Here is a 15,767-nt window from a genome sequence, read left to right as displayed (position 1 = left end):
TTTAGAAATGTCAAGCCGGCTTTTACCATCATTGCACAGGAATGAAAAAAAAAAAAGGAAAAGAAATATCATTAAAAAATAGTGTTTCTGATGTAAGCTCTTATATATAGGATGGATAAATGACAGGGTCTTACCATATAGCACAGGGAACTATAGAATATTCAATACTGTGTGATAAACCATAATGGAAGAGAATATGAAAAAATATATATATGTGTAACTGAGTCACTTTGCTGTACAGCAGAAATAAATACATTGTAAATCTGCTATACTTCAATTAAAAATTTTTTTTTTTAATGTCAAAAAAACCCCACAAAAACCAGTGCCATTTTTGTATGTGAGCCTTAAAAAGGATCTCAGAATAGCACAAGCAGCAACACATGCAAATGAGCACAAGCTTCAAGAGAAGGCAGAGGACGTGGGAAAACAGCGGAATGGCTTCCTCCCTTCCTTCTTACTATCAGAAAAAAATTCCCCATGGAGGCGAAAGAATATTCATATCTCACATTACTGTGTATGTAACTGCCTGCCCCCCGCACATCTAACCCAAGCGAGAAGCACACGGCCCCAGGCATTTCTTCACACATCTGTCTGGGAAACTGTTTGTTCCTTTCAGACCCAACCCTGCTCCACTTCAAAGAGGAATCTCCCAAATTTCAAGCTGCATATAAGGCAAAGTGAAGATTAAAACAGAATGTTCCCAGATATTGGATTAGTTTAATCAATGACTAGCCTCTCTCTAAAATAAACATTAAAAAAAGGAGTTTTGGTCTGGCTCGTTTTCATTCTCCCTGTCCTCATTTTCTTGCACCATATTCCCAGCAGATGCCTTAGAAAATATGTATGAGCTTTCTCACACATTTCCCTGATGGATCCACTGTTTCTCTTCTTCATTATGGTTGCTAGTTAGACTTCTCGTGTATACTCTATAAAGCAAGCTATTGGTATGCATCAATCTCCTGCAATGGACTGTCACGTTGATTGGAAAAGTGATCAATAGCAGACCATTTTGACTCATTAAAGAATGCAAGTGGTCCTTCTAAGAACAAGAAAATTATGGGATGATGTAAACCACTTCTGAGCACATCAAACTATGCTAGACTCGTAATCTTGTTGATTCTGGTATTTCAGGACATTAAACAAACACCACCAAGGGCCTATTATGTGTATCATGCTAGGAAATTTTGAGCAAAGAAACAACCTTTACCTAGTTACTTATTTTCTAATTAAGGGCACTTATGCTCATGTTTACAAGGCCATAAAGCTAGTTGGCAGCAGCCAGGAAGAGAATTCTAGGTCTGTACTCTTCCATTTCATCTGGAAAAATTTCAGCCAGGTTACTCTGTGAGGTAGATCTCTTCTTGCATCTCTTAATGGCTCTTAAAGTTTTGGATTTTATAAAGAAATATATCTTGGCTATAAAAATTACATCTGTGGGCATGTCTGTACAATGGAATATTGTTCAGTCATAAAAGGGAATGAAATACTGATAGATGCTATGATGTGTACAAACCTTGAAAGTATTATGCTAAGTGAAAGAAGCCAGAGACAAAAGGCCACATCTTGTATGACGCAGTTACATGAAATGTCCATAAGTAGACAACTCTGTTGAGACAGAAAGTAAACTGGTGGTTGCCAGGGGTTGGGGGCAAGGGGACAGTGGGGAGTGATTACATAATGGGTGTGGGGTTTTCTTTTGGGGTGAGGAAAATCATTTGGAACTTCATAGAGGCAGGAATTGTACAATGTTGTGAATGTACTAAATGCTAATGAACTGTTCACTGTAAAATGGTTAGTTTTATGTTATGCAAAATTTACCTTGATTAAAAAAATGTCAGTCTGTGAAATGCTCAAAATCCTTAGAAATAAAGTTTCTATAATTGTACTTCTGGCACATATTCAGTGCTACAGAGGGAGGGAAGTAGAGAGGACAATCAACAGGAATGATACTGAGGTCCACAGATGAAAGTTTGAAGAGGCCTAAACCCTGGAAAGCAAAGTTTCAAGTGTTTGAACGAAGATGGAGAATCTAAACTCACCACTCTAGCTTTCCCCCAAGAAACAGTGAATAGCAGAGTTGTGTGATTTTATTAGCTAATTATTGTACCCAAGAGAACTGGACTAATTATTATGACAAGTGCTAACTCAGACTCATGGATAAAGGAATGGTTGCTAGGCAATTTTCACACATGGTCAAACTGAACTTAAGAAATGCTTTCCTTATGACCTATTATCACAAAACTCCTTCAAACTCAGATCTTAGGATTAGTCAACAACTATTCAATGAATATTGAGTAAGCCCTCCAATTATGTCATTTACTAAAGAGCTCAAAATATTTGCATCCATGCAGAAAAGTTCAAAGAAATGCTACAGCACCATTTGAACTCCTCAAATAAAAATTTCAAAGTGAAACCCCAGTCATTTCTGTTTTATGATGTCCAACAGGGAGAAGTGTGCCAAGCTATTATGAAACAAGCACTGAACTTTCTATTGCGCTTCTCTGCTCTTCCCATGTGGCATAGACCGTGTGCGCACCAAGTTAGAGGATCTCAAATGCTGTGAACAGATAAGCTCGAGCTGGTACTTCCCCTGTCCTATGGCACCAGCTTCTGTTCACGTTCATCCAAAATAGATTTCATTGCCAAGTTTCTCCTGGTTCTGTTGTCCAGAAACAATCAACTAAACCATGCTTTAGTCAGGGACGTTGTTGACAATGCCTGCCATCCTTTTTAGAAAATAATTCTATTTATTTTTGGCCGTGCTGGGTCTTTGTTGCTATGTGGGCTTTTCTCTAGCTGTGGTGAGCAGGGGCTATCCTCTGTTGCAGTGCACAGGCTTCTCACTGCAGTGGCTTCTCTTGTTGGGGAGCATGGGCTGTAGGGGGGAGCATGGGCTATAGGGCTTCAGTAGCTGCGGTTCCCAGGCTCTAGGCACAGACTGAGTAGTTGTGGAGAACAGGTTTAGTTGCCCCATGGCCTGTGGGCTATTCCCAGACCAGGGATCGAACTTGTGTCTCCTTAAATTGGCAGGCACATTCTTTACCACTGAGCCACCAGGGAATCCCAATGCATGCCATCTTGATGGTGGGGACTTGGTAGAATGGAAACAAAGGGAATGAAAGTTCCTAAGCCTCAGGGGCAAAGACTGACTAAAAGACTCTTGGGAGATGACTGTAGCGTTTAACATCTACACATTATTATTATTATTATTATTATTATTTTTGATGGAAGGAAAGATATTTATGTTTGGCTACAATTTCAAATTCTTATCTGGAGTGACAGGGGAGTGGAGATCTGCCAAATTCAACATTTTAGGCCATGTTTATTCCCCAAATCCTGCTGCCCATCTTTTGGCCTTTCAGATAAATTGCCCAAATCCACCAGGGCCCTGACTATCCTACTTTCTCAGTTCTGTGCCTTTAGTCATGTCTGTGTGTGTGTGTGGGGGGGGGGGAGGTGGGGAATATGTGTGCACATGCTTATAGGTATGTGTGTGTCAAGCTCTTACCATACTGGAGGAAATAAGGGTATTGCATCCTACCTTGATGCCTCATAGGGTGGGTTGCACATTACTTCCTCTTCCTACTTTTTTAGATTAATTCATTTGGCTGCACTGAGTCTTAGTTGCAGCATGTGGGATCTTTAAGTTGTGACATGTGGGTTCTAGTTCCCTGACCAGGGATTGAAACTGGGCCCCCTGCATTGAGAACAGAGTCTTAGCGACTGGGCCATCAAGGAAGTCCCTACCTCCTCTTTGTATTTTGACTCTGATGCCCCTAATCTCCATGACACTCAGTTGCTAGCAGCCACTTGGGGCCAGTGTTGTGGAAGGAATACATGTCTAGAGCTACAGTGCTTACAACATTTCCGCCAAACAGTCAATGCCAGGGGAAGATTCTCTACTCTGCTCCCTTAATATTGCCCACATTCCTGACCCCTGACAATGGAACTGAAATGGGTCCCTCTCAGGTCGGTGGGCTATGATGCACATCACCATGGGAAAACCTGGTGAGTGAGGTCTCATAGTAACAAAATGTGGCTTGCGTTCATCAACTCAGGATTTCCCAAATCTGGAGCCTTGTTGTTTTCACACCAATTAACACCCAATAGAACACATTTCAAAAATCACTCATCAGATGCACTCTGATTCTTATGATGAAATGACATCTTTCCGGTAGATGACTGGCATTGTCAGCTTTGTATTCTGGAGAAGTCGGTTGGATCCTTGAACTGCCTATGGCGGTGTGGGACAAAGACTTCATCTGATAGACTCTAAGTCCCTCCTAGGGACCGAAGTCAGCCTGGCTTCTCTGTCCATGGGATTCTCCAGGCAAGAATAGTGGAGTGGGTTGCCATTCCCTTCTCAAGGGGATCTTCCCTACCCAGGGATCGAACCCATGGAGCCTGCGTCTCCTGCATTGCAGGCATATTCTTTACCGCTGAGCCACCAGGGAAGCCCCTTGATACAGATAATTTGCTGCTAAATGCCTATTATTTCACACCTCATTTTGGTACCTATTTTGTGTATTTTCATGTTATGTCATTATGTTACTCAAGATAGCTTTAAAAATCATTGTATGACCTTTTATTGCATGGTAAACTAACTCAACAGTTCTCTTTTTCCTTTTTCTGGGAGATACATACCCTGTGATGAAGAGATTCCATAGTGAAAAATACTGTCAGCCGTTGAGTAATCAGGGCTATTGGCCTGTGAAGTGCTTTACTGAGCTTTTGCTTCTTGCTGGTTTACTGGCTGGTGGAACAGGAGTATCTTGGTCTCTAATTTACAATTTATGGAGAAGGCAATGGCACTCCACTCCAGTACTCTTGCCTGGAAAATCCCATGGACAGAGGAGCCTGGTGGGCTGCAGTCTATGGGGTTGCTAAGAGTCAGACACGACTGAGCGACTTCACTTTCACTTTCAATTGCGATTTTAATTTTAGATGTCTTATAAGTAGTAGACCAACTTTCTTAGGCTTAGATTGAGTAAACAATTTTGCTTATTTAACATAATTTTAGAAAAGTGTACAAAAAACCACTCCAAGAATGATATATTAGTGAGGCTTGAGTATATAGTCCATTATACAATCCATTTGGATCCATTTAGTGAGTGGGAAGGAGAGAAATTAGCATTTGTTGCACATTTACCTTGAGATAGGATCTCAGTTAGTATCTTTGTTAAATTATTTCATTTTATCCCTACAGGAACTGTATTAGGTAGGAATGAATAATTGCCCTGTTATATAGATGTCTTCATGCATTCATTCAGATCAGGCAGCTTGCTATGTCCTGGGGTCTTCATGGTGAAAACAAGATGACTGGGGGTCTTGCCCACTGGGAGCACCTTACAGGAAACTGTAAGCATCAGGGAGCAGCCCCAAATGCCAGCTGTCGCTGCTGCTGTTCAGTTGCTCAGTCATCTCCGACTCATTGCAACCCCATGGACTACAGCACTCCAGGCTTCCCTGTCCTTCAGAGCAAACTCTCGTTTATTGAGTTGATGATACCATCTAACCATCTCATCCTCTGCTGCCCCCTTCTCCTCCTGCCCTCAATCTTTGCCAGCATCAGGGGCCTTTTCAGTGAGTCGGCATTACTCCTGAGCAATTAGCATAGAGCCAAGGGCTTGATTCTAAAGCACATGCATCTCTTACAATGTAAAACTTGAGGCTCTCTCCCCTCTTGGGTTTTTTTTTTTTAATGTTTCTGAATTGAAAAATCTTTATGCAATCTGATTCAGCTTGTAGGCAAACATATGCACTTTAAGTGATGTACGGATGCAGAAAAATTGCATCCAATTCTAACTTGGGGAAGGCCTGCAGTATTAAGTTTCCTGTGGCTATTCCACCCTTGACTAGAAGAGTAAAGATGGTTTACAAGTACACAGGTGCCAAAGCCCAAGGCAGACAGACAGGAACAGAGCTGTGAAGTCATGTTTTAGAGAAGAATGTTAAGTAATATGAAAATACAAATCCAAGGAACATTATGGAGTATCTACAACAGCGAAGACGTGTTTATAGGAGTGGCCAGCAATGTTATCACAACTGTGGATAGAGGTAGCTATTAGGAGCCCAGTTTACTGAGTCAAAAATAGCTCTTGGACAAACCCAAAGAATCACAGTTAAAAGGCGACAGTGCTAGGATTTGAACCCAGGTTTCCAAATTACAAGGTCAAGGTCATCACCTTTTTACCACATTCTGGTGGCTGGAAAGGGCAAAGGGCTCAAGAATTGACCAAGAGGATTGACAAATAGAGACAGACAGAGATGGGATGAAGAAACAGAGCGACAAGGGCTCCTAGCAAATTTTTGCAGGTAGTATGCATTCAAACTTGATGGAAGTTTAAACTTTTCATAAGTAGTACGCCAAGTTTCTTATGGATTTAGTGAAGAGTTTTGCTAATTTAACATCATGTTAGCAAAGTGCACAGACAATCACACCAAAAATTATGTAGTAGTGAGGCTTGAGAATAGAGTATTGGATTGGTCAATAAGTTCATTTGGGTGTTTCCATAAGCTGTTATGGAATAAGCCACAGGAACTTTCTGGCGAACCCTATATATGATAAAATTCATTTGTGGAAAGAGTAGTGGGTCACGATTCTATGCTTGATGAGATGGGCCTGTGAGAGGTAGAGTTGAATGGGTCCAGGTATGACCTGCTGGGTCAAAGGGAGATGCCATGTGGGCATCCATGCTCTTGTGTTAGACTTCAAATGCAGATCTTCTTCCAGAACATTCTGTCTTAACTGTTACGGGGCCATGTTCTCTCTCCTGCTAGGTGAGAATTTATCCATGTTAGACTGGCTCAGATTTTTAAGAAGTGCTGAGAAATGCAACTCATACTAGACATTTCATCTGGACATTGCACAATTTATAGCCGGAGAAAAGTACTAGTGGATCCCAGTTGGAAACCATGATGTAAGTGTAAATGCTGTCTACTTGAGTGTCCTGGGTACACTGGAGTATTAGTGCTTTTTGGAGTTTTTTTAACTTTAGCATGAATATTTCAGGCACCTGGATGCAGTCCAGATGAGAGCAATGGAGACAATTAAACACTTGGAACTGACGAGTCCTGAGGAAAGAAGCTGGCTGCCTTTGGAGGAGGGAGGAGATCATTTTAAGGATATAAAAGGGATGATAACCAGCTGTTATCCACGTTCATTGGCAGAGATAAGTATCTAACAAGTCGCAGAGGAAATCTCAAACAGAAGAAAGAACACAAAGGAACCGGCTGGATACTAGACTAGAGCCATAAAGAGACTATACCCTCCTCCCATTGAAGGGATACTGGAAGCGGAAATACCACTGCCCACCTCTGTGTGGTATTTTGAGCATCAGCACAGTGTGCAATATCAGCAAACCCTCAATAAGCTGTAGTTTTCTTTCTCTTTCCCTGAAGAAATTCAGGTCAGAAGATGGTATTTTTTTGCCCTAGGCCAAGGGCTGGCAAAGTCCAGTGTGTGTGCTAAGTCACTTCAGTTGTGTCCAGCTCTTTGCAACCCCATGTAATGTAGTCCACCAGGCTCCTCTGTCCATGGGATTTTCCAGGCAAGAATACTGGAGTGGGTTGCCATGCCCCCCTCCAGGGGGTCTTCCCAACCCAGCGATCAAACCCACGTTTCCTGCATTGGTAGGCGGGTTCTTTACCACTAAGCACCACCTGGGAAGCCCTGGCCAAGGGCCAGATCTGACCTACCACCTGTTTTTGCCAGTAGTCTTATTGGAACACACCGTTGCCCGTTCATTTGCATCTATACTAGGCTGCTGGAGACCTATCATGGCTGAGTTGAGTAGTTGTCATGGGGACTAGATAACCTTCATAGCTGAACATATTTACTCTGGTCCTTTATAAGCAGAGTTTGCAGAGCCCTGCTGCTGGATAAAGATCAGGAAGAAGGAGCTATCTGGGGTCTTCCAGGGATAGGCTTCAATTATTGCTTTGGATAAAGGTGAGTTGACTCTGAAAATTCCACTGAATGAAAAGTCAATGTCAATGGCATTGGCTGGAGATGTCATGCATTTAGGTGGCACGAGGTGCTTTTCTTGGGCTCCCCAAGAATTGCTATAAGTGTTTGCATCAGTGAAGGTGAGTAATTTTATGCCTATCAAGTATGTGCACTGAAGGCACAGTGACCCCTGTCAGTTTCGCTGCTGAGCTGTCCCTTCAAATCATGTAATGTTTATGTCCCCCACCATAGAATAAAGAAGATTTTCAAAGAAGGAGGTATGAAGTTGACAGTTGGGTCTTCTCTCTCCCACATGAGTTGGTCTTGACCTTTGAGGAGAGGCAAAGCTTCTCAACCAAATAAAAATAGCACTCACAGAGAACAACACCTGGGTGGTTTTTAAAACTCGATAAGCCTTGAGATGGAAGAAAAGATTCTCTTTTATGTTTTGGTGTTCATTTTGATTCTTTGTTATCAAGTATATGATAAGATCAGGTCTGAGAGTCACAGTAAATGCAGTTTTGTGCCATCATCAGCTTTCTTCCCCAGTAAAAGAAGGCAGATTTTATTCTTTCTAACTGGCAGGCTCTTGTTTCAAAGGCCTTGAACTCCCGGCTGATACTGAAAAGGCTTTGACAGGTCAAAGGGAAGCATTTTGAGCGGGAACAAAGCAACTCAAAGCCTCTATTCTCTCTGGTACCCAGCCTTGAAAATGCAAACAAAAGCAAGGCAGGGCAAGGCCAACCAATCACAGTCCAGACATGGGAGCCCAGGCGCTGAGAATTTCCCAGCAGCCCCTGCACTCACCTCTCAGTGATATTCTTAGCGGTCTGTAGGAAACGCGCGTGATCATTCTCCTTCAGAGAGTGTTCTGCTTGGGAGATGAGTGACGCCGATCGCTCAATGCACTGTTTGCAGTTTGCAATCTGCTGAGCCAGTTTGCGAAGCCTCATCACCTGGAACAAAAGAGGCACAGAGATGGTTGGTTACCCGGGTTGGCTTGCTTAGTGAAAATGCATTGTGCTGGACTCTCGCAGTGTGCGAGTTCGGTTGTGTGCAAGTCATCCTTCACTAAAAGTTCCAAAGGGAGGCAGAGAAAGCTGTGAACCCCAGTCATGGCACTCTTGTCTGAGCTATTCTTTATCTTCTTGGAGAAGTGTCACTAATTTGTTTCAGGAGGAAGCCCTGAATTGCGAATTGCTTCCCTGTTGATGGGGAAAAAAGGTGTTGCCCAGTGTGAGTTAGAGGGTCACTGGGCCTCTTCCCTCAGCTATTCTAACACAATGACTGTAAGATCACAGGGAACCCTGGAACTTTCTCTATCGTATTTTTTCAGCCAATGAGAAAATAGGTGCAAAACGTGTGGCTTAAGTCAAATCAAAAGTTCTTTGCCATCCATGTAATAAAATGGTGATGTAAACACATTAGATAGTACTATTTCCCACACTACTGCAAACTCATGTGTTAAATTAACAGAAAGGGAGCATTTTTTCCATTGATTAATATTTTTCCTGTTCCACAGATGAGAGAAAGCCAAAAAAAGCACAGCTGGGCCATTTCCCCTCACCGGGAACGTCATTTCCAGGCACTTTGTGCATGCTTGATAACTAAAACTATTTTGATAAGCAGTTCCCAGTCTGGATAAAAATGCTCATTTGGTTCCAACCTCCATTCCAACTTCTGATTCCGTCTTGCTTGAAAACGACCCTCAAACATAACTGACCATCACCTCGGGGCAGGCTGTGATAAGTCCATGGTAACCCACTTGACCGGTTGCTCTGGTGTTTGCAGTGTGCTGGGAGATGAAGCCCTCTGGCCAGAAGCCAGGGGAAAATGAGAGTGCTAATTGGAACAGCAGTACACCCTGTGTGCACGGCCCCACCCCCACCCCCCCTGCTCAAGTCTACACAGCCTGGGACAGGTCTTGGCCGGCTTTCTGATCATTCCGGAATGGAAAACAGCCTGGGGTGAAAGGTTAGGGAGGAGGCCAGTTCATCTGTCTTGCAGACAAGGCTGGCTCGGGTTCCCTCCAGAATTCCTGCTAACTCCAAGAAATTCCTCCTTTCTCCAAGTCATCATTATCATCCCCGTGCAAGTCTAATCGAAGTAAAGGAAGGAAGGAGATGTCAGAACTCGAGGCCTCTGAGGACTGTCCAATTTCAGCTCTGTTGTACCAGAGCAGACAAAGGAAATGAATGCTGAACTGCGAGGCGGCAGCCACAAGATTGCAGGCAAGAGTGAGATTCTTGAAAGTCAAGGGTTAGAGAAATGAAGTGTCAAAACTCTGGGGCATAGAGTATGTTATCTTAAGCCCGGTAAAAGATTTACCACATTATATATAATTACAGTGACCATCACTGCCGATTAACTGTGTTTGTTAGTTGAATAAAATGACACTTATCGTATACCAAATAGAATTTAGCTTCTAACAGCATTATATCCAGAGGTAAAGCTCAGAAAGGCATCGAGTCCAATTCAAGATGTTGGAACACATCCAGAAGAAATTGTCAGAGGAAGGAATACTTAATCACAAGTTACATGGCAGAACTGAAGGTATTTAGTATAATTCTAACAGCAACAAAACAAATAAGGTCCAAGTATTCCTTTAGAAGAACTTCATGTCCTTTCAGTATACGTTGTAGTGATCACACAGATTACAAATGGAAAAATGCTTGACCTGCACTTTCTTCTTTAAAAAAAAAACAACACAAAATTCTATCATGATGTTGGAAATTCAAAGTGACATAAGAAGAAATGGAAAAAAGTCCTAAATCATGCATAAGTTGAATTCAAGCCAAAATGAGAGCCGCCTTAGAAAATATACAAATGTTTTACAGAAGACAACTTGGTTTAATTTTAATTTTACTTCTGTGTAGACTTCCATCTGATAGACCAGACTGGAGCTTTATAAGCCTGGTGTGCACAAGAATCAGTTGGGGATCTCTTAAAGAAAACCTGTAAATGTCTGGGCCAACATTTCGAAATCCTAGGTGAGGAGCTGTAACTGGCGGGCTGTGGGAATCTGCATTTTAACAAGCAATAATGTTTTTTGATCTGCAGGTGATGAATCACCAGAATGGATGGGATTAGCATTTAAAAAAACTAAATGAAAGAGGAGAGGAGAAAAGAGTAGCAGAGTGCATTCCTTGTAGAAAGGGTAAGTTGGGTTTCATAAAACTTCTCTATGTGTCCGTGTGTCAGTGCTGGATTTGATGTATTTTTTACTGTGGGTTTCAGTAAAAAAGAAAGAAAAAAGAAAAGAAAACCATTTTCCTAAGTTAGTTCACAAACTATGGTCTATGGACCATATCCAGCACAAAACCTGTTTGTGTAAATAAAGTTTTATTGGCACAGGGCCACATGCATGTATTTATGAATCATTTATGGCTGCTTTCACACTATACCATTGGGCAGTGGTGAGCAGTAATGTCAGAGCCTACAGGTCACAACTGAAAATATTTATTATACCTGGCCCTTTACAAAGTTTGCTGACCTAAATGACTCTAATCAGATGGCCATGATTTGGATCACATTATATGAAGCATGCAATTCATGGGGTCGCAAAGAGTCAGACACGACTGAGCGACTGAACTGATATGAAGCACTGTCCTACATGGTACCACACTTCAGGATCAGACACTGAGTATTTAGCAAAATATGAATGCCTTCATTAGAACACACCTTTTAAAATATATTACTTAATTTTTTTTCCAAGTTGGCAGTGTTCTTCTTTCCTTGGGGAAGTGTGGCTGAATGTTGTAATTTGTGGAGTTTACTTCCACAGTCATCATGGAAATACTTTCTTTGTCGGAATCTCCTTTTACTGGGGACATAGGCCTATTTATATCAATTTACTTGCTGTTTATTTTACCTTACAAATGCTTTTAAAAGTGGCCCTTTATTTTTCTTTATATTTTAAGAGCTTTTATTATCTACATAGGGTTCTCACCCCAAAATTGTTTGGCCCAAACCATTGATCCTCAATTAACAGAAGTATCTTAACTGACAATGACTGTACTGAGCATTTTTATAAGGCTATACAAAAGCCCTTACATGGACTCCAGGGTAATTACCAGCAATTCTGGAGACTCAGAGCACATAAAAGTAGTGATGAGAAGGGACCCCCTTTTGTTTTTAGCTGCAGCTTTCTCAGATATGTGTCCGAACATAAGTACATCGTTTGCTTAACCTGGAGTCTGCTGTCAGCTTTTCATGTGTTGATGTATGGATGTGAAATTTATCCCCCACTGCTGAAGAAATAAGCCCGCTCTTTCTTGGGGAGTCTCAGAGCTTGAGACTCTTCAGTCAGTACAAGCATAAAGGCTGTTGAGCTATTATTTCAAAGAAGGTGCAATGGTCTGAGGGAAGGAATTACCAGTCTGTGCTAATGGGTAACAGCATCACTGATTGGCAGCCTTTCCCAACCCTTCCCACGCACCCCACCCCCCACCATGGTTGGAGGATATGCAGTGAGTTTGTTTTCTCTGGGTCTAGGGCATTATGACTGGCACTAAATACAGAGGCAAAGTCAAGAGGTGAGTCAGATTAACCTTTGTGGGCTCCATGATTCTGCCTTCAGCTCCCCACTTCTAAGTGCTAGTTCGAGCGCCTCTCTGGATTGCATGTCTTCAGACTTCCCAGTTACCACCCGGGACACCCTCACTGGGCCCCAAGCCCATACTTGGAGATGCTGGGCAGGGAGTTGGCATGCATGTTTTTCTTTTCTTTAAAACGTCTCTCTGACACCCAATTCCCTGGCCAGGGACTTAGTCACTGTGAATTCCCCGGTTAGGGATGAACTAGTCCTTGGTCATGTGCCAAGGTAGTAACTCAATGAAAAGCTGAACTGGGCCCTCATCTTTCTTCTGAGATCACGTCCCTGGGCAAACATGCATTTTTAAGAAGGGATACATGTCAAAAGTACAATTTTTCAAGTCATATGACCAATGTTGCCATACATAGCACCAGTGTTAGCAAATGTCAGTGTTTTCATCATATTAGCATAGGATTTTTCAGAAGGCAGTAAAATATTATTGATGACATTGAAGCCCTTGAATGTCCCTCCCTAATTCCATTCATGTCTCTCTCTAGAGGAAAACACACTTCTGATGACTCCCAAGCATGCTAATGTATATTTGCCTCAATAGTGTATGCAATTTTTTGTAGTTCATCAAACTGTATATTTCTTATTCTCTATGAATCATTATAAACCTTTCTTCTCTTTCTGTGATTCGTCCATATAAATATTGCTTTTAATTTCTGAAGACTGTTTCATGGTATAAAATACACAAGTTCAGTTCAGTCATTCAGTTGTGATCAACTCTTTGCAACCCCATGGACTGCAGCACGCCAGGCCTCCCTGTCCATCACCAACTCCCAGAGCTTGCTCAAACTCATGTCCATCGAGTCATGAATGATACCATCCAACCATCTCATCCTCTGTCACCCCCTCCTCCTCCTGCCCTCAATCTTTCCCAGCAGCAAGGTCTTTTCCAATGAGTCAGTTCTTCGTATCAGGTGGCCAAAGTATTGGAGCGTTAGCATCAGTCCTTCCAATGAATATCCAGGACTTATTTCCTTTAGGATTGACTGCTTTGATCTCCTTGCTGTCCATGGGACTCTCAAGAGTCTTCTCCAACACCACAGTTCAAAAGCATCTGTTCTTCGGTGCTCGGCCTTCTTGGTCCAGCTTTCACATGCATACATGATTACTGGAAAAACCTGGTATTCCCATCTCTTTCAGAATTTTCCACAGTTTGTTGTGATCCACACAGTCAAAGGCTTTGGCATAGTCAATAAAGCAGAAATCGATGTTTTTCTGGAATTCTCCTCTTTTCCCCATGATCCAACGGATGATGGCAATTTGATCTCTGGTTCCTCTGCCTTTTCTAAATCCAGCTTGAACATCTGGAAGTTCTCGGTTTGTGTGCTATTGAAGCACAGCTTGGAGAATTTTGAGCATTACTTTGGTAGTGTGTGAGATGAGTGCAATTGTGTGGTAGTTTGAGCATTCTTTGGCATTGCCTTTCTTTGGCACTGGAATGAAAACTGATCTTTTCCAGTCCTGTGGCCACTGCTGAATTTTCCAAATTTGCTGGCATACTGTGTGCAGTACTTTCACAGCATCATCTTTTAGGACTTGAAATAGCTCAGCTGGAGTTCCATCACCTCCCCTAGCTTTGTTCATAGTGATGCTTCCTAAGGCCCACTTGACTTCAGACTCCAGGATGTCTGACTCTAGGTGAGTGATCACACCATCGTGTTTATCTGAGTCATGATTTTTATATAGTTCTTCTGTGTATTCTTGCCACCTCTTCTTAATATCTTCTGCTTCTGTTAGGTCCATATCATTTCTGTCCTTTATTGTGCCCATCTTTGCATGAAATATTCCCTTGGTATCTTTAATTTTCTTGAAGAGATCTCTAGTTTTTCCCATTCTATTGTTTTCCTTTGTTTCTTTGCATTGATCACTTATAAGTTAGTTGTCATAAAACAGCTTTACTGAAATACACTTAATATAGAAGAAACTGCACATATTTCAAGTACAAATCAGATTAGTTTTCAAATATGTGTAAACCCATGAGAGAGTCCCCATTTTCAAGGTAATGAATATATATATATCAGAGAAGGCAATGGCACCCTACTCCAGTACTCTTGCCTGGGAAATCCCATGGGCGGAGGAGCCTGGTGGGTTGCAGTCCATGGGGTCGCTAAGAGTCAGACACGACTGAGCGACTTCCCCTTCTCTTTTCCCTTTCATGCACTGGAGAAGGAAATGGCAACCCACTCCAGTGTTCTTGCCTGGAGAATCCCAGGGACGGGGGAGCCTGGTGGGCTACTGTCTATGGGGTCGCACAGAGTTGGACACGACTGAAGTGACTTAGCAGCATGTATGTATGTATGTATGTATGTATGTATGTATGTATCATACCCCCAATTCTCTTCCTGCACCTTTGTCATTTATCCTGCCCACCCCTCTGTCACTCATCCTTAAGCATTCACTGATTTGTTTTCTGCCACTGTAGCTAATTAGAAAGAGTTGTTTCTGGAATTCTGTATGAATATACGCATGCAGTATATACTATTTTCTGTCTGGCTTTTTTCACTTATGATTCATGTTGTCACATGGGCTTCCTTGCTGAATAGCGTTGTATGGAAATGTCACTAATCATTTCTGTATTCATCTATTGATAACCTTTGGGTCATTTGCAGTCAAGGGCTATTGTTGTTTAGTCATTAAGTTGCATTTGACTCTTGCAGCCCCATGGACTAGCTCACTAGGCTCCTCTGTCCATGGGGTTTCCCAGGCAAGAATGGGTGGGTTGTCATTTCCTTCTCTAGGGAATCTTCCTAAACAAGGGATCTCCTACATCTCCTACATTGGCAGGTGGATTCTTCACCACTAGTGCCACCTGGAAAGCTACTACCCTTAATATTACCATGAAAATTCATGTCCAAGTTTTATATAAACATCTACTTTCATTTTTCTTGGTAGACACCTAAAATGGCTGGATGGAAGGGTACGTGTATATTTAACTACTGAAGAAACTGTCAAACAGTTTTCTAAAACACAGTTTCCATTCTTAGAACCATGTGTGAGTTATAGTTAATCCACATTCTTACCAGCACTTGGCATAGTCCATCTTTTTAATTCAACCATCCTAAGAGGTAAGTAGTTGTATCTCACTGAGGTTTTACTTTGCATTTCCTTAATGACTTAATGATTTTGACCATCTTTTCATGTGCTTATTTGCCATCCTGATACCTTCTTTGGTAAAGTAGCTATCCAAATCTTTTATCTGTTTTGGTGAAGGGGTCA

At 42.0% G+C, this 15,767-nt stretch overlaps 1 protein-coding gene across 1 annotated transcript in view; it reads right to left on the bottom strand.

Annotated features, from left to right (window-relative positions):
- Positions 1 to 15,767, bottom strand: part of MID1 (midline 1) — a 130,116-nt gene that overhangs the window by 25,596 nt on the left and 88,753 nt on the right. The window contains exon 4 of the mRNA XM_052663404.1: positions 8,756 to 8,904. Within this exon, the coding sequence (XP_052519364.1) occupies positions 8,756 to 8,904 (149 nt within the window). The remainder of the gene's footprint in view (positions 1 to 8,755; positions 8,905 to 15,767) is intronic.

This window comes from Budorcas taxicolor, chromosome X (assembly GCF_023091745.1).
Source record: "Budorcas taxicolor isolate Tak-1 chromosome X, Takin1.1, whole genome shotgun sequence".
Taxonomy (NCBI): domain Eukaryota; kingdom Metazoa; phylum Chordata; class Mammalia; order Artiodactyla; family Bovidae; genus Budorcas; species Budorcas taxicolor.
This window is presented reverse-complemented; position numbering and strand designations above follow the sequence as displayed.